The 19,841-nt window shown below is 41.3% G+C and overlaps 1 protein-coding gene across 2 annotated transcripts in view; it reads left to right on the top strand.

Annotated features, from left to right (window-relative positions):
* Window positions 1-19,841, top strand: part of LOC143297768 (serine-protein kinase ATM-like) — a 113,926-nt gene that overhangs the window by 13,271 nt on the left and 80,814 nt on the right. For both annotated transcript variants that reach the window (XM_076610238.1, XM_076610239.1), the window contains exons 11-20: window positions 1,254-1,314; window positions 3,126-3,277; window positions 5,536-5,643; window positions 6,074-6,205; window positions 7,990-8,599; window positions 11,584-11,895; window positions 12,138-12,393; window positions 14,160-14,374; window positions 15,454-15,536; window positions 17,090-17,248. In XM_076610238.1, coding sequence (XP_076466353.1) covers window positions 1,254-1,314; window positions 3,126-3,277; window positions 5,536-5,643; window positions 6,074-6,205; window positions 7,990-8,599; window positions 11,584-11,895; window positions 12,138-12,393; window positions 14,160-14,374; window positions 15,454-15,536; window positions 17,090-17,248 — 2,088 coding nt within the window. The remainder of the gene's footprint in view (window positions 1-1,253; window positions 1,315-3,125; window positions 3,278-5,535; window positions 5,644-6,073; window positions 6,206-7,989; window positions 8,600-11,583; window positions 11,896-12,137; window positions 12,394-14,159; window positions 14,375-15,453; window positions 15,537-17,089; window positions 17,249-19,841) is intronic.

Here is a 19,841-nt window from a genome sequence, read left to right as displayed (position 1 = left end):
TGCTTGTTTTTTTATATTCTGCCTTGCTGGTCCAATCACCTATATTTTTTTTCTAGAAAGTCTTGAGTATTTTTTTGTTTTTCTGGACTTGATAAATGGGCATTCTTACTGTGTTGTGTTGTTTTTTTACATATGGGACATGACCGTGAGATGCCCACTGGGTTATTTTGTTTTTTATTCCTGTTATTATGTATAATTTTATGTTTTATATATAAAGGTGTTTCTTTTTAGGTTACTTTTTTAAATCCTTTGGTCAGAAATTGATGAAATGATCACCATCGGAGACCTGTCTTCCATTTATGTAGATAAGTATGACTGCACCTGTGCCTGATTTTCTATTTCAGATTTCTTTCTTTTAACTCACTCTTGACGAATAGTTTTCTCCCTTGCTGTCCCCTGCAGACGACCCATTTGTTAGGGTTAGGAAAAAAAATCACAAAAAATACTAAACACAAAGTAACTGAATGAAACTCCCTGTACTTGACCCACTGACCCCTCTCCTCATGTAGTGTGTACGCCCCCACCCCCCTGCCCCCTTCCCTCTCTTCACAGCCCTCAGAAGCTGAGTCACCATTAGTACCTTCTTGCTGGTAGCTTTCTTCACTGCAGTTACTTTATTCAACGTCTTCATCATCCTTGTTGATATCAAAACCTTCAGTTTGAAGCATTTCAATCACTTCAGCAGCAGTGAAAAGCCGCTGTTGTGATATAGTTTGTTCCAAAAATTTCCACTTGTATCGCCTGCGATGCCATTTTCAATACATATGCAGATTAGCTTGTCATATCAGGTAACAAGGTCAGCGGCTTGCCAGCAAGTGTGTAGTTACGGAACCTCACGAAGAATTTTTCCATTCAACCCTTGACAAGTTCGCAGTGCCCGGTGTAGCTGCGATTTTTATGCTACCCCATAAGGAAAACGTGGAAAAAATTTTAATTGTTGAAACCACTATGGCGTTCTGTCATCCGGAACGCTACCTTACGTCAGGAATGCTATAGCGTTCCATTGTCCGGAGTGAGTTAAGGTCAAAATGGTATCAGTATTGACAGTATTTTCAGCCTTCATATGGCCATTTGTGTTCAATAAGGCTAGGAGCAACAATTATGGTAATAATTATTTATTCAACATTGGAAAATGATACAGAGTGACACACACACACACACAAAATCTGTTTATCCTGTGATGTTTAATGTGAAGAAAGAAAAGATACTGCTACATACAAAGTGTAGAAATAACTTTTTGTAATATGTTGCAGAACCCGCAATGTTGTCATGAAAGATTTGTACATAGAACTTGCCGCGGATATTTGCCATCAGGTTTGTTGTTTTGTGTCTGTTGTTATGCATTGTATTTGTATTTGTATTTCTTTTTATCACAACAGATTTCTCTGTGTGAAATTCGGGCTGCTCTCCCCAGGGAGAGCGCGTCGCTATACTACAGCGCCACCCTTTTTTTTTGTATTTTTTCCTGCGTGCAGTTTTATTTGTTTTTCCTATCGAAGTGGATTTTTCTACAGAATTTTGCCAGGAACAACCCTTTTGTTGCCGTGGGTTCTTTTTCGTGTGCTAAGTGCATGCTGCACACGGGACCTCGGTTTATTGTCTCATCCGAATGACTAGTGTCCAGACCACCACTCACGGTCTAGTGGAGGGGGAGAAAATATCGGTGGCTGAGCTTCCTAGGCGGACGCGTTACCTCTAGGCCATCACCCCACTGTGTGTGTTTGTGTGCATGCATGTCTGAGTGTGTCTTCTGTCATCTGTGTAACATCTTTCCACTTTGAGTGGCGTTAGTTGTGTGTGTGTGTGTGTGCATACTGTTAAACAATAATTCACCTTTCAAATAATGTTAACATTATTGGCATTTTCAGTTCTTTTATCATTTAATTGTGAAAACAAGTGTTCTAGTTCTCGATGAAGCAACAAACCTCATCTTATTGTAAGCATTTGTAACTCTGCTTTCTTTTCTTCCATTTGGTATTGTGAGTAATAGAAGAAAAAAAACAAATAGTCACTTACCTTAACCCATCTTGCAATCCTTAGAGGAGATGCAAACATTGGAGAAGTCTTGTTTTGTAAATACATTGATTGTTTCATAGGTGCTGTTACCTTTGTTGAGTTATTTCGGAGATGCAAATCATGGAGAAGTCTAGCTGTGTGTTTATGTTAACTGTTTCATTGGTGCTGATATCTTGTGTAAATGTAATGGACATCCAGCTCATTGAGAAGTCTAGTATACGTGTGCTAACTGTTTCCTTAATGTCGCTGTATTGTATAACTGTTATGGACATGCAAGTCTTAGAGAAGTCTAGCTTTGTGTATAATTAAGTTTTTCATTGGAGCTGCTATCTTTGAGTCATTGACATGCAAATCACAAAGAAATCTAGTTATGTATGTATATGTTAACTGTTTTAGTAGAGTTGCTAACTTCATTTAGTTGTTACATAGATACAAATCACAGCGAAGTCTAGCTTTGCACATACGCTCTTTTATTAGAGCTTCTGATATCTTTTTATAGTGGAGTGATGGCCTACAGGTAATGTGTCCGACTGGGAAGCGAGAGAATCTGAGCGCGTTGGTTCGAATCACGGCTCAGTTGCCGATATTTTCTCCCCCTCCACTAGACCTTGAGTGGTGGTCTGGACGCTAGTCATTCGGATGAGACAATAAACTGAGGTCCCATGTGCAGCATGCACTTAAAAGAACCCATGGCAACAAAAGGGTTATTCCTGGCAAAATTCTGTAGAAAAATCCACTTCGATAGGGAAAACAAATAAAACTGCACGCAGGAAAAAATACAAAAAAAATGGGTGGCGCTGTAGTGTAGCGACGCGCTCTTCCTGGGGAGAGCAGCCCGAATTTCACACAGAGAAATCTGTTGTGATAAAAAGAAATACAAATACAAATAGTTACAGGGTCTCATTACGGTTTCTAATGTTTGTACATACTGGCGGTAATGTCATTCTTGTTTCTGATGACTCAGTAGTTGTGCATGTCTCATTTTAATCCTTGATGTTTCTGGGTAGTTCTAGTTTTTGTCCCAAAAGATTCTTCTTTTTTTTTTTTTTTTTTTAATCTTTTTTTTTTTAGTCATAACCACCTTACATTGTGCTGATGTTTCTGTGTAGTTGTTCACAGAGGCCAGAGACAGGTGCACGGTGACCACACCTGAGGAAGATTCTGCAGGTGCACCTGCCAAGAAAAGGCGCCTGATGTCCGGGTGGTCGTCACTTCTGGACACCGTCAGCTCCAAAGCCAACACACCACAGCTTATCCCTTGGTCTGTGGAAGACAGTGCTTTAAACTTGAGATGTTCATGATATAATTGAAGCTATGTGGAATTACCATATTTTACTGATTATCAGGTGTCTCGGTCAGGGCGCGTCCTTCAGATTTTAAACAGTTTCTGATTTTAGCAGTGGATAAGAGATATATAAAAATACAACTATTATAACATAATATGAGGTGCTTATCAAAATGATGAACAGTCAAACTTTGATGGGTTGATCGCCGTTGCCGCTGCGGCCATTTTGAAGCAGTGAAGCACAGATGTCATTATCAGAACTCTGTTTACTCATTAAAAGTTGCTTCATTTACTTTCTGTCTGCGCTGTCCATCTCAGTCTCTGTCCACGTATAGTGAGCTGTTTATGAGTTATTTCACTCTGATTGATGGAAAGGTTTTATTTGTTTTCTTCGCCACAGATTTCATACTTCCAGATTTGGAGATTTACCTGATAGAACTCTGATTCATGGCAACAGTTTTACAGATTTTGATTATACATCAGGCGCACAAAAGAAAGACTGGCCTGAACTAAAAGAGAGAGAGAGAGAGAGAGAAAAAATGAGCAAGCGTGTGTATGTGTGTTTGCATGTGTGTGCAACTGAGCGTTTGTGCATACACGTTTCAGTTCAAGCAGTTTATTTTGGATGTAATCTGTTAAGTGAAGAATCCTGCTACACAATCATAGAGGTTCAGTATGCAAGAATACCTCATTGAAAAAAATTGTTTGGCTTTCAGTAGAAGTCAGATTTGATACATATTATTGTTGTTTTTTTTGAGAATTTTCAAAGCAGTATCAATCAGGCAGGCTGCAGATGGTTATATCTTTTGTTTACTTCTTGTGCAAGGCACTGGTCAGAGTAAGAAATGATTAGAGCTTATTTATTTATTTCAGTTCTGTTTATTTGAGTATTTTGTGTTAATTACGGTGGAAATCTTCAGATACATTACATCCTGCGTGCCACTTGATAATCCTATGGATACCCCCCCGACACTTTTTTTTTCAGTTCCTGAAAAAAATTAATATTTTCGACTTGATTTACATTTCACATGGACTGAACAAAATGTGGTTGAATTGGTCTTAAGAATTGTTTTAACTGACCTTTTGACCTTGTGTTTGTTTCTCATTGACTGGCTTTAAGGGGAGCTTACGCTACAGATAGTCAGCCTTGAAATGGTTCTTTTGTGGTCAGTTGGGCTTTAAACAGCATGGTTTTATTTGACCTGTAAGTAGTTTGTTTTCAGCCCTGAAATGGCCTCTTTGGGGTCAGATGGGTTTGTTTTCAGCCCTGAAATGGCCTCTTTGGGGTCAGATGGGCAGTAGACAACATTTTATTTGACCTGTAGATAATTTGTTTTCAGCCCTGAAATACCCCTTGTGGGGCGCCAGGGCTCTTTCAGTATAAATAGCATCCCCGCCTTTTGAAATTCTGTGCTAGAAATGTCCTCTTTTCTGTTGTTCTCTTTATTTCTGCCTTTTTTTCTTTCCTTCACTGTCGTCTGCTTTTTCTGCATTCCAAGTCCATCCCCCCTTTTTTTTTTCAAGCAAACCTTGACACTTTTGTTTTCTCTTTTCCGCAGTCTATGATGTACTGTCTGTGCTGTTTTGCTCTGGTGATTAGGTAGTGAGATTGTAAACACTGGGATGGGCACTAGCTGCCCATTGTGCAGTGTTATTTGCCGATATATGGCCTTTTTGTGTATTTTTTGTTTGACTTTGATGTATTGGGTTTTTTTTTCTTATTTTAGTAATTTTTGTAATATGGGGATAGTAAATTAAGTGGTAGGGCTCATCCTCAGCATGGCCTAATCTTATTTGCCCTGAGGAGCTAAATGGTTAGGATAATGTGCCATGAACTGTGTTTTATAGGTTTATCTTAATGTGTGTGTGGTTTTTTTTATGTGACAGTTTGGTGTTTAACGGGATTGACATTTGTGTAGTTGGCCAGTCCTGATATGGCCCTGTGTGATTGGCTGGGCTATAAACAATAATAATGATAATGATAATCCCTGAAATGGCCCCCTTGTACTCAGACAGGTAGTAAACAACATATTACATTTGACTTTCAAATGATTTGTTTTCAGCCCTGAAGTGGGTGAGTAAACAACGTATTAGATTTTACTTTTAAATGGTCAGATGGGCAGCAAACAACATGGTTTGATTTCATTTAATTTGACCTGTGTGTAATTTGTTTTCTGAACTTTTGTGGTTGTCGATGAATATAAAAAAAAAAGACAAAACAAGAATGTGTACAGGTTGCAGTTGGTGGGGTGTGTTCTGGAGAAGCACCCAGGGTGCCTTGTTCTGATGGATGGGGTGGACGTGTTGCACAGTCTGCATCAAGTCCTTGTCTCCTGCAAAAAGTAAGGGAAGGAGCGTGAACGTTTCCCACAAACTGTGTTCAAAATAGGTAGTCCACATTCCGTGTGCCTGGTTGCCTTTGGTATGATAAGCGGTCATTCATGCATTCCTCTTACTAAACTCGTGTCACTGGATTCTTCTTTTTCCCTTTTTTTGTGTGCTTTCTCACCTCTCATGATTGCTGATTGAAATTTGATACATGTTTTTAAATTTGACACATGTTTTAATTTATTACTTTTTCATGCACTCACTGTGTGGCTTTTTGAAACATATTCTTCTTCTTTTTGTGTGTGTGTGTGTTTTTTTTGTTTGTTTGTTTTTTTGTCTGGTCTGATCCAGAATGATTTGGTCTGGTCTTGGTTTGGCTTGCACAGAACACACGTTCTGTTCACTATTCCTTGATATTTGTAGCTCTCAGTGTGTGCTTTTCAGGAGTGAGATCTACAAACACATCTTGACGTGCCTGGCTTCTCTGGCTTGGAGTGTTGGGTGGGCAGAGCTCCCTCAAGGCACCAGGGATGCCATGGTGCCTCTCTGGCTGCAGGTGTGGACCACCTGTCTCAGGTGAGTGTCTGATGGGCCCAACAGCTGAGTGGTTAAAGCATTGGACTTTGAATCTGAGGGTCCTGTGTTCTAATTCCAGTTGCGGCGCCTAGTGGGTCAAGGATGGAAATTTGTCCGATTTCCTAGGTCAACAGACATGTCGACCTGCTTAGTGCCTGAACCCCTAACGTGTGTATATGCACGCAGAAGATAAAATGTGCATGTTAAAGATCCTGTAATCCATGTCGCCATTTGGTGGGTAATGGAAGCAAGAATGTACTCGGCATTCACGCACCCCAAAAATAGAATGTGGCTGCCTGCATGGCAGTGTAGAAGCAGTCGTTGGTAGGTTATTGAAACAAGAAGGTAACCAGCTGGCACACCCCAAAAAACAGAGAGTAGCTGCATACATGGTGGGGATGACGGGCGCAATAGCCAAGTGGTTAAAGCGCTGGACTGTCAATCTGAGGTTCCCGGGTTCGAATCACAGTGACGGCGTCTGGTGGGTGAAGGGTGGACATTTTTCCGATCTCCCAGGTCAACATATGTGCAGACCTGCTAGTGCCTGAACCCCTTTCGTGTGTATATGCAAGCAGAAGATCAAATACGCACGTTAAAGATCCTGTAATCCATGTCAGCGTTCGGTGGGTTATGGAAACAAGAACATACCCAGCATGCACACCCCCAAAAACGGAGTATGGCTGCCTACATGGCGGGGTAAAAACTGTCATACACGTAAAAGCCCACTCGTGTGCATACGAGTGAACGTGGGAGTTGCAGCCCACGAACACAGAAGAAGAAGAAGGTGGGGTAAAAACGGTCATTCATGTAAAAGCTCACTGATAAATGTATACGCATTAGCACAGGAATTGCAGCTCACAAGAGTAGAAGAAGAAAGTGATCATCTGATATCAGGTCAGTCTTGGGGCAGCTGGGAATCTGAGATAGAAATATACAAGTACTCAGATCGTTTTTATTCAATGATTAAGATTTTAGGCATAGCCTATTCTTCCACTCTTTACACAGAGAAATACTAAGAGAACAGCTAAAATTTTACATGCAGAAACAATAAGGAAGAGCAGCCTAACTTTTACACAGAGAAAAACTCAGGAAGAGCAGCCCACATTTTACTCACAGAAATACTCAGAAAGAGCAGCCCACATTTTACACAGAGAAATACTTGGGAAGAAGAGCAGCCTAAATTTTACACACAGAGAAATACTCGGAAAGAGCAGCCCAAATTTTACACAGAGAAAAACTCAGAAGAGCAGCCTGAATTTTACCCAGAGAAATCTGTTGTGACAAAAAAAGTAATACTTTGTCGTCTTCTTTGTTCGGAGGCTGCAACTCCCACGTTCACTCGCTTGTACACGAGTGGGTTTTTACGTGTATGACCGTTTTTACCCCGCCATGTAGGCAGCCATACTCCGCTTTTGGGGGTCTGCATGCTGGGTATGTTCTTGTTTCCATAACCCACCGAACGCTGACATGGATTACAGGATCTTTAACGTGTGTATTTGATCTTCTGCATGCGTTTACACATGAAGGGGGTTCAGGCACTAGCAGGTCTGCACATATGTTGACCTGGGAGATCGTAAAAATCTCCACCTTTAACCCACCAGGCGCCGTCACCATGATTCAAACCCGGGACCCTCAGATTGAAAGTCCAATGCTTTAACCACTCGGCTATTGCGCCTGTCTATGTAGGCAGCAATACTCAGTTTTCAGGGGTGAGTAATACAATATAACACAGCACAGTACCATCCCAGTTTCACAACCCACCCACCCCCTGTTGTGTTTTCCAGCGTGATCAGCTCCAGACAGGCAGAGAGCGACGGCTACCAAGAGCATGGGTTCGAACTCCTCACCGCCATGCTGCACAACGCCCTGGTGACCCCCGGCCGACACGTGTGGAACCTCTTCCTCCCAGACGTTGCCCGCCCTACTCCTTCCTCCCTCACCTTCCTCACCCACCTCCTCGCCACCCGCCACATTCTGGAGAACTACCTGCCCAGCATCCTTGGCTCTGGGTTCTCGGCTGACAAAGGGACGTTCCCGCTTCGCAGACATCTGCTGATGTGGGTGACACAGGGGCTGACGCTGTTGCCGAGTGGCGTTAAGAAACCGGTGAAGCTGAGTGCGGAGAAGCTGGTGCGTCTTCTGGTTCAGCTGGTGCTGAGAGACCCGGCGCACCAGTCTGAAGGACAGGTGAGGAGAAGGGATTTTTCCACGTCCCTGGAAAGACTGTACCTGCTCACGACATTCGACTGTGAGCTGGACTTTGAGAAGGTGCAGAAGGACAGTGGGAAGACAGCGGTGGAGGAAGGTTGTCATGTCATTCCGGTGCTGGTGACCTACCTTGGTGAGTGTCTGCAGACTGTGGTGCAAAGTCACCTGGAGCTGACAGAGTCACAGGTGAGAAACGTTACGGGCCTTGTTGCTTCCTGCACTTAGATGTTGCAGGCTTTGTTACTTTGTGTGCGTAGATATTACAGGCTTGGTTACTTTGTGTGCCTATATATTATGGGCTTGGTTACTTTCTGTGCCTAGATATTATGGGCTTTGTTACTTTGTGTGCCTAGATATTACAGGCTTTGTTACTTTCTGTGCCTAGATATTACGGGCTTTGTTACTTTGTGTGCCTAGATATTACAGGCTTGGTTACTTTGTGTGCCTAGATATTACAGGCTTGGTTACTTTGTGTGCCTAGATATTACAGGCTTGGTTACTTTGTGTGCCTAGATATTATGGGCTTTGTTACTTTCTGTGCAAAGATATAACTGGCTTTGTTACTTTCTGTGCCTAGATATTACGGGCTTTGTTACTTTGTGTGTTTTGATATTTTGGGTTTTCTTTCTTTCTTTGCTTTGATGTTACAGGCTTTCTTTCTTTCTGTGCTAAGATATGAAGGGCTTTGTTACTTTGAGTGCTTGGTATTATTGGCTTTGTTGCTTTGGGTGCTTTGATATCATGGGCTTTGTTACTTTGTGTGCATAGATATCACAGGGCTTTTTGTGTGGTTTTTTGACTCACTTGTGTAAACAAAATGAGTCTATGTTTTAACCCGGTGTTCGGTTGTCTGTGTGTGTGTGTGTGTGTGTGTGTGTGTGTGTCTGTGGTAAACTTTAACATTGACATTTTCTCTGCAACTACTTTGTCAGTTGACACCAAATTTGGCATAAAAATAGGAAAAATTCAGTTCTCTCCAGTCATCTTGTTTAAAACAATATTGCGCCTCTGGGGTGGGCACAAAAAAATAAAGAATGAAGCCTAATTATATGCAAACTGCATTTACTGTTATATTTATATTTTTTGTATTCTCTAAACTTGGCACTTTGATCTGATATTCTGACCCAACAGCTAGAGCAGTCATTATTATCATTTTTTGTTCAAACAGGAACTTCTTTTGCTAAGCATGGAATTTTTATTTATTTTGCAAACGTTTTGGTGCAGATAGTAAAAAAGGGAAATTACTCTGTAATGCCAGGGGAGTTAATTTGCTTTAAACTGATCTTTCTCATCTTAAACATTACATTCTGAAATTATACTCAATACATGAATTGGATTTTTTTTTTTTTTAAGTATATCACAAGTGAGTCTTGAAGGCCTTGCCTCTCTTGTTATACTTTGTATGGTTATTTATGACAGGGTTTATAACAGCGTGCTTAGATCAGTGATACAGGCTTTGTTATTGTGTGCTTAAATATTACAGGCTTTGTTTTTGTGTATTTCTTTGTTTTGCTGTATTTTGGTCCGCTTTTTCTCATTTGGTTATCTCAGTCTGACTGAGAAATAGTAAAACTGTTAATGAGTGTTTGTGTATTTGTTCTTTCATCTTAGATTCTGCCATTTTGCTGAAGACTGACTCATAACACAGATACCAAATTTTATGAACTGATAATAAGCACTGTTTGGATCTTTATGATTGATTTATGCTGGCATTATCGTCAGACATAAATTTTATATAAAATGGTTTTTGTGTGCCTTTTTTTCTTCTCCAGTGACCAGTATCATTGTGGTTATTCACTTTTGTAGTGTTTTAAAACAGGGTTTTTTTCCGTAACATTTCAGCTCAGGAGCCAGGAGTCTGTGCTGTGCAGACTGTGCGCGGGGCACACTTTTTTTTTTTTTTTTTTTTACTCATTCTTACTTGTTGAAGGGGGAAGAGGCCCCTCGATGTATTCCCTGTGATGAGCCTCTCACCGTGAAACACGTGCTCCTTGGCTGTTGGGATCTGCATGACGTTAGACACAGACATTACACGGCGGTTTCTCAGAAGACTTTGTTTCGTGATGTCCCTCCGTGGACGCTGATGGACTTCTTGAAAGAAGTGAACATTTTTAATATGATTTGAAGGTTTTAAACTATGGAAGGTTTTTTAAACTTTGAGTGGAAAGTTTAAAGCGGTGACTTGTTTTTATTGGGGTTTTTTTGTTGTTTTTTAATAAATTTTTTACCCTTGTAGTTGGTATTAACATGGCGATAGCCATGAGATGGCCTTAGTGGTCGGCGAGGCTCTAAGCACCATAATTTGATTTGATTTAGCTCAGGAGCCTGTTATTTAATCATTTTGTTGCCTACTTAATTTGGTTAAGGAGTTGCCATGGAAAAATAGGTCAGGTGCTGGACTTAAAATGATCCGGAGTCCACCACTGAGCAGGGTAATAGTAGCCCTGTTTCAGCATGGTGTTGTGTCCTTGAGAAAGGCACTTTGATCTTCCTCACTCACCCATGTGACCGGGTACCTTCTTCTTCTTCTTCTTCTGCGTTCACTCGTATGCACACGAGTGGGCTTTTACGTGTATGACCGTTTTTACCCCGCCATGTAGGCAGCGTTACTCCGTTTTCGGGGGTGACCGGGTACCAATTGACTGGTTGGGGAAGGTTGAAATGACAGGAGAGGATTGTTTCCTGCCTGCCTGTACTGAGCCCTAGACACAGTGGGTAAGAATTTACTGCCCAGATGGTTTTAAAAAGCTACTTCTTCCTCTTCGTTCGTGGGCTGCAACTCCCAAGTTCACTTGTATGTGCATGAGTGGGCTTTTACGTGTATGACCGTTTTTTTACCCAGCTATATAGGCAGCCATACTCTGTTTTCAGAGGTGCACATGCTGGGTGTGTTCTTGTTTCCATAACCCACTGAACACTGACATGGATTACAGTATCTTTATCGTGTGTATTTGATCTTCTGCTTGTGTATACACACGAAGGGGATTCAGGCACAAGCAGGTCCGCACATATATTGACCTGGGAGATCAGAAAAGTCTTCACTCTTTACCCACCAGGCGCCGTTACCGAGATTTGAACCCGGGACCCTCAGATTGAAAGTCCAATGCTTTAACTGCTCGGCCATTGAGCGTGTCTAAAAAGCTACAGGACCTTCAAACTTTTGATTTCAGATTGGCATTCTGGAGCTACTGGCCTACGACTGCAGCCTCCTGTCCCACTGCCGTGTGACGACGCAGCAACAGCAGATTCCTTTGGTGGGGCTCGAACCTCTCCTCAAGCAGGTGTTGAAGAAACTGACATCTGTGCTGACTGAGTACGTGAAGGAGGGGACGACAGGGTTGGTGCCCGTCATGGAGTGTCTCAAGTCCATGGTGACATTTGGGGATCCGTCCGATCTGGTGTGTTATGCCACAGCGGAGGTCATCAGGAGTTGTGTGCCCTTGAAGCTAACTGAGCTGCTTTTGGAGTTGGTGAACAAGAAGGTGAGTGCTGGCGTTTGGAAAAAGTTTTTTGGGTGGGAGTCGGAGGGGAGGGAATGATGTGAAAAAATATTGCTCATAAAAGAAATATAAATGTACATGCACACACACACACTCACACACACACACACACACACATACACATTGACTTGAAGAGGAAACTGAAAATTTCTCATGAAATAAAGCATATACTTTTTTGAATGAACATCTTTCTACTGATCAACAAACAGATTTGTTTGTTCCAGTTGTCAAGGTCTTCCAGCAACACTAGAACCTCAAGATCAGACGTCGGCTCTTTGCCTCGACTTCATCGTGCAGGTTCGGGTCGCAGCGTTTCCAGGGTCATGGATGATTTTGACGACTTTGACAGCTTTGAAAACATGCCAAGCACTTCGAAGGAGGCGTTTGGGGGAGAAGAGGACATGGAAATGGGATTTGACGACATGCATGACGGGGGAGACAGCCAGGAGGGGGCAGAAGGCCCACAGCACAACACTGCAGGTCTGTTTGAATGACGGTCATCATGTCAGATACTATGGAGGGTGTGCAGGCCCACTTTTGTGGTGGACTTTTTTGTCGCTTTCAGAGTGAGAAGTAGGTCATATAAGATCATTGGCAGCCCACCACACTGCCTTTGTTTGGACAACTTTACGGCAGAGTTTATGAATGGATCAGTTTGAATACATGATGGCAGATATATGACAAGAAACACGCACAAAGTAAACATAGAATATGTCTTTATTACCGAGTGTACAGGGGTCACAAGGATTATTTGGGGGGGGGGGGGGGGGGGTACATAACATAATCGAAAATCATACACAAACACAGACACAGTAGAAGTAGAAGACTGAAGCAAATAATAGGTGTAATTATGAAACCAAAATGCATCTTGTAAACTCACAGAAATAGGGAAGAAGGGAATATAATGATTAATGAGAAAAGACAGAGTTAATTATCACCCCCCACAACCCCAATAAAAAAAAAAGGTTTTAGTTTTAATAGAGTCCAAAGTCAGAACGGCTATTTCTAGCAAATTTTGATAATCTGCATCCATCCAGTCCAAGCAGAGCATCAAACATCATGAAGTTACTTCACGGGTGCACAGACAGAGCCTTTCCTTTTCTGAAAGTCAAGGTCGCTTTGGTAAATGTTAGTTTAGACTGAGTGTGGAAAAGGTGCGCTGAGATATATGACAGTTATGTGACGGGGGAGACAGCCAGAAGGGGGCAGAAGGCCCACAGCACAACACTCCAGGTCTGTTCGAATGACCGTCATCATGTCAGATATTACGGAGTGTGTGCAGGCCCTCTTTTGTGGTGGACTTTTCGTCGCTTTCAGAGTGAGAAGTAGGTCATATAAGATCATTGGCAGCCCACCACATTGCCTTTATTTGGACAACTTTACGGCAGAGTTTATGAATGGATCAGTTTGAATACGTGATGGCAGATATATGACAAGAAACACGGACAAAGTAAACATAGAATATGTCCCTATTACCGAGTGTACAGGGGTCACAAGGATTATTTGGGGGGGGGGGGGGGGGGGGTACATAACATAATCGAAAATCATACACAAACACAGATACAGTAGAAGACTAAAGCAAATAATAGGTGTAATTATGAAACCAAAATGCATCTTGTAAACTCGCAGAAATAGTCACCGAAAATGTTCAAAATCCTTTCGTCAGAGCAGCAATTTCCATGACGAAATTTTAGCCTTTTGGTGATCCTGGAAAAAAAGAAAATGGAGACGTGCATGCACACAGCGGAGGGTGGGGGGGGGGGGGGGAGGGAAGAAGGGAATATAATGATTAATGAGAAAAGACAGAGTTAATTATCACCCCCTACACCCCCACCAGAAAAAGGTTTTAGTTTTAATAGAGTCCAAAGTCAAAACGGCTATTTCTAGTAAATTTTGATAATCTGCATCCATCCAGTCCAAGCAGAGCATCAAACTTAATGAAGTTATTTCACGGGTGCACAGACAGAGCCTTTCCTTTTCTGAAAGTCAAGGTCGCTTTGGTAAATGTTAGTTTAGACTGAGTGTGGAAAAGGTGTGCTGAGATATATGACAGTTATATTAATGCTTTTGAAGGTTCAAGTATGATCAGATTTCAGCTTTAATAATCTAGCACTGTTCATGTTAAAAAAAATTTTTTATCAACTTTGCTGAGCCCGTTGCATGATAATTTTATGCTGTTGTTGAAGGTTCAGGTATAAATGGATGTTCATTTTTGATGAGTCTGGCTCTGATTGATGTTTTGTCAGGGTCAAGTTTGCTGGACCCGCTGTCGCTGAGCGACACTCAGTCCCTGCGTAACGCCATCGTAACGTTCTTGTGCCTGTTGACTGGCTACGACAGACACTGTGCACCGGGCGAGGTCACGCCCTCCAGTTTTGATGTGATGGCCGTCAAGAGTAAGACCCAGGATGTGCTCCGTGAAGAGAAATTTGACCTCACTCGCGCTGCTGACATGCAGATGGTGAGTGTCTTTTGTTGTTTTGTATTGCATTGTTGTATTGTATTGTATTGTATTACCTCTGAAAACAGAGTATGGCTGCCTACATGGTGGAGTAAAAACGGTCATACACATAAAAGCCCACTCGTTTAATATATGAGTGAACGTAGAAGTTGCAGCCCACAAAAGAAGAAGAAGAAGTATTGTATCGTATTGTATTGCATTGTATTGTATTGTATTGCTCTTGGTCACAACAGATCTCTCTTTGTGAAGTTCAGGCAGCTCTTCCCAGGGAGAGTGTTTTGCTACATTACAATGCCACCTTTTCTTTTTTTCCAAGTACTGTATTTGTTTTCTTATGAAAGTGGATTTTTTTTTTTACAGAATATTTCCAGGGACAACCCTTTTGTGTGCTGTGGGTTTTTTCTACATACGTTTTTATGTGGGCTAAGTGCATGTTACACACAGAACTTCAGTTCATCATCTTATCTGAATGACTAGCATCCAGACCACCGCAGTGGAGGGAGAAAATACTGGCAATCAGCAGGGAATGAGTTGCAGTAAATTTAAAAGCATTTGTGTAGGGGGACAAAGGGGAGGTTACCTACTTCCAGGAGGTTATCGGCCGTAGTACTTTCGTTTTCTCCGCCTAGGCGGATAGTAGTTTGCACAGGACAGGAATGTCAGACCCCTCCCGGAGTCTGCACTAGTTGGGTCACGGTAAGTATGTTATTTAAACGTAATTTTAGATAGAAAATTTCCTTTTGTCCTTGATATGAACATGTGGTCAGTGTTGTTAATGATATGGATAGTTGATGTGGATACTTTATAGCACCTGTCCTTGGTCGGAAACTATTAATTTGCACAACAGACTTCCTACCTAAGTAAGCCGACTGATGGCTGCCATTGGGCGCTCATCATTTATTTCTTGTGTCATTCAATCAGATTTCAGGCATGCTCTCAGACAGACATGTAACATTTTATGAATATGACCGTTTTGTTTATTAATCCGGCCATATAGGCAGCCATACTCTGTTTTCAGGGGTGTGCATGCTGGGTATGTTCTTGTTTCCTTGTAATCAGATGAGGTGTTGTGTTGACAGATGCGCCAGATGTGTGAAGTGTTACTATCGGTGGATCATCATGTGACCGATCCGGATCTGGAAAATATCATGGGGGTGCTGAGGTTAGATGCCAAAGCATTATGTGTGTGTGTGTGTGTTTTGTGTCTGTGTACGTGTGCATGTGTGAACCTGTTGAGGACGTGTGTGTGTGTTTGTGTGTGTATATGTGCGTTTGCTATGAAATCAACCCTGAAAGAATATAAAAAGATCACTGGCAAAATTTCCAAGTAGAATTTTACACATAAATATTTTCTTTGTTGTTAATCTATATAGTAATGTGGAACCAGTTTGTTACATAATTGCCAGCAAGGAAATAAAAGTCTGAAAATCATAAGGATGCATAAAAGTTAGTATCACTTGTGTTTATTATACTGAATAAACAAATGGGGAAAAAAAACAACACTATACCCCTTGTCATTGGTCTGAGCTTTCCATTTATTGGAAACCTTTCTCAAACTAAGTTGACATGAAGTCTGCAGAAGACAATCATATGAATATCAGGGCTTCTGGTAAGTTAAAAATCTTGGGGATCCCAAGGAGTTGTTTACCATAATTCTAGCAGGTCAGTGACTATCTTCAGAGGGTCACATCAGTGCTGTGCATTCCAATTAATTCTGCATTTCTACACACATACAGAGACCGGCATGCCTTCTGGTCTTAATTGTCTTGGCCTAGCGGCCGAGAAGTGGACACAGTCATTGCTCTGAGAGACATGTTGCTTGCATTTTTGTAGAAGCAGCGATTAAAAGAAAGGAGATATGGGGAGGGGAGGGAATGGGGTCCATCAGGTGAAGGGAAAAAACTCGACTAGCCAGCAGGACAAAGGGGAGGTTACCTACTTCCAGGAGGTTATCGGCCGTAGTTGCTTTCGTTTTCTCCGCATAGGCGGATAGTAGTTTGCACAGGACAGGAATGTCAGACCCCTGCCAGAGTCTGCACTAGTTGGGTCACGGTAAGTATGTTATTTAAACGTAATTTTAGATAGAAAATTTCCTCTTTGCAGCAAATGATCCTAGCGTAAAGACTGAAACTCCAATACAGGATTTTTACTCTTTTAATGTGTTTGTTTCACAGATTTTTAGTATGTTTCAAGAACCTCTCGATGAACATGAAATCCGTCCTTTCCATTTTCAAAGCGTCCGGGACGCATGCTTATGCCTTTTCAGAAGCCCTGATTATGGTAAAAGCACGACAGGCACAATAGCCGAGTGGTTAAAGCGTTGGACTTTCAATCTGAGGGACCTGGGTTCGAATCACGGTGACGGCGCCTGGTGGGTAAAGGGTGGAGATTTTTACGATCTCCCAGGTCAACATATGTGCAGACCTGCTAGTGCCTGAACCCCCTTCGTGTGTAAACGCATGCAGAAGAACAAATACACACGTTAAAGATCCTGTAATCCATGTCAGCGCTAGGTGGGTAATGGAAGCAAGAACATACCCAGCATGCACACCCCCAAAAGCAGAGTATGACCGCCTACATGGCGGGGTAAAAACAGTCATGCACGTAAAAGCCCACTCATGTACATGTGAGTGAATGTGGGAGTTGCAGCCCACGAACGCAGAAGAAGAAGAAGAAGTAACAGCACATGCGTGTGTGTTGTGTGCTTCCTTCCAGTCGTGTGGTGCGAGTTCACCGACATGACCAGGAGCTGTGCTGTCTGGTTCTGTCCTTGCTGGCCCTGGTCTGTCCACACTTGGCTGACCCTGATGATCTGCCCTCCCAGTCTCGACTGGACTTCCGTGAAATGCTTCTGCACTGGATCAGCGCTTTTTGGTTCGTTTATGTGTTTTGGTTTGGAGAGTGTTTTGTTTGAAAATGTCCTGATACAGATACAGTTTATTTGACAGGACGTTTTGATGAAGTCTTATATTAAGGCCTGTTGTGTGTTTGCGTTTTATGTGTAAGAATGTACATGTGTTTTGTTGCTGGTGTGTCGAAGGATGTGTGCTTTGTTACTGGTGTGTCGAAGGATGTGTGCTTTGTTATTGGTTGAAGGATGTGTTGCTGGTTTGTTGAAGAATTTGTAATTTGTTACTGGTGTGTTGAAGGATGTGTGCTTTGTTACTGGGGTGTCGAAGAATGTGTGCTTTGTTACTGGTGCTTTGTTACTGGTAGGAAGGAAGGAAGGAATTTTTGTTTAATGTCCCGTCACACATATCGGTGATTGAAGACATTTTGTAAAAGTATTTATGAATACATCTGAGTATTATCTGTTAGAAGGGGTGGGAGATGTGGATGAATGGAGGGTTTGGGGAAACTGGGCAAATGAGGGTAAAAATGTGGGTGAAATTTGAAAGAAAAACAAAACAAACAAACAAACAAAAAAACCCCCTCTAAATACAGTTACAGGAAATTACTTAAAGGACTTCGTAAAAGAGAAGTCGTTAAACTGACAAGCGAAACAACTGATAATGAATGCAAAAAGTCAAAAACATCAACGTTCTCAGTCACTTGTGAAGACACACTTTCGTGTACAAAAGGCTTCATCAAGCTACAGTGAAAAATTATATGCTCAATTGTCAGGTTATTAAAGCATATACACTTGACATTAGAACAATACTTGGTCCGTAATGAATTTGATAATAGTCTGAGAGCTAAGCTCAGAATTGGTCTGCGAATCGGACCAAAGTCTGAGAGAGTCAACTGACGAGGTTTTAGACTTGAATTCAAGCACCTATAAAAGTCTCTTTCTAGTATATTGCTTATTTCCTTGTATGACAATGGGCAATATACTTTTATACTATCTATATGATTTTTTGCTCCCCTTTTTGCTGCCCTATCTGCTTGGTCGTTATAACGGAATCCAGTGTGGGATGGTATCCAACAAAAATCAACATTTGTACCCTTCACAAATAGGGAGTGCAATAAATACCTAATTTCAAAAAATAAATCTTCTCTTTGATTATTCTCAAAAAGGAGCAAACCTTTTAAGACAGATTGAGAATCAACACAAAATAGGATATTACTTATTATGATTGGTATATCAACAAGATGATTTAAAGCCATAAGGATGGCCACCAATTCAGCTGTAAAAATTGAATGTCCCTTACCTAAATAATATGATTTTTCTGTTTTTAGGTCAGGAATGACAAAAGCAGATCCTGCACTGCTATCATCCAGGACCGAGCCATCAGTGTAAACTTTTAAATGATAATCAAAATTTTCTTCTAATTCAATTCTGACAGATGCTGCTATTATATGTGGAGATTCTCCTTTTGTTGTGTCAGAAGCACATATGTTGACGTTTGCTTTTGTTAACTCCCAGGGAGGGACAGGTGGCACCAGAACACGAGGTGTCATATCATGCAAATCAATGTCTGAAGAATTTAAAATATCTGACACATATGTGCGAATGGTTTGTAGATTTGAATTATTTTGTGCATTTTTTGGAAAATCAATATCAGACCTAATATTTAATTCCTCAAAATCATCCACTGCTGTACATCTCACAATATATTTAGCAGAACTTAATTTTCTGATTTCATCTAGTGGTAGAATACCCGCAAGCTTATAGGCTTCTGAGGTCTTAGTATGCACAGGTACCCCTAAAGCCAGTTTCACAGCTTTACTGTCAATTATTCGCAGCTTCTTTAGGAACGTCGGCGGGGCAGAAAAGAAAATTTCTTGACCGTAGGTCAATCTTGATCTTACGAGAGATGTCGCTAAATGTAAAAGAATTTTGGAGTCTTGTCCCCAAGGAGAGTGACTTACAATTTTTAAGAAATTTAAACTTTTAACTGCTTTAGTCACCATTGAATCAATGTGTTTCTTCCAGTTTAGTTTTGAAGTAAATAGGATCCCAAGAAATTTGATTTCCGACTTGAAAAATATTTCACGTCCTCCTAAAAAAAAAACGTGGTAGTTTGCTGGGATTATAACCATTATTAAAGAGGATCAAATGTGTTTTTTCTACAGAAAACTCAAAACCATTAGATTGCATATAGCTACTCAGTCTATCGAGTTCACCCTGAAAATGTTTCTGTACATAATTTATGTAATGTAGGCTTGTCCTTTTCCTCAAGGATGTCTGAATCCATATAGCAATATCATCAGCATATTGAGCCAGCTTGGTAGATGATGAAAAACATGTATGTAAATCATAAAGCATAATGTTGAACAACAATGGAGAAATAATGGAACCCTGCGGGATTCCCATGTTTATAGGCCTAGAGGTTGATAAAGTTACTCCCACTTTTGCCACTATATATCTCCCACTTAAAAAGGATTTAACATAGTCATAAACATGACCCGACAGACCAATTTGTTTCAGCTTAAATAACAGTCTGCTATGCCACACTCGGTCATAAGCTTTAGTAAGTTACTGGGGTGTTGAAGGATGCGTGCTTTGTTACTGGGGTGTTGAACT

The sequence above is a fragment of the Babylonia areolata genome, chromosome 23 (assembly GCF_041734735.1).
Source record: "Babylonia areolata isolate BAREFJ2019XMU chromosome 23, ASM4173473v1, whole genome shotgun sequence".
Classification (NCBI taxonomy): Eukaryota; Metazoa; Mollusca; class Gastropoda; order Neogastropoda; family Buccinidae; genus Babylonia; species Babylonia areolata.
The sequence above is the reverse complement of the archived record's forward strand: the minus strand, read 5'-3'. Positions and strand labels throughout refer to the sequence as shown.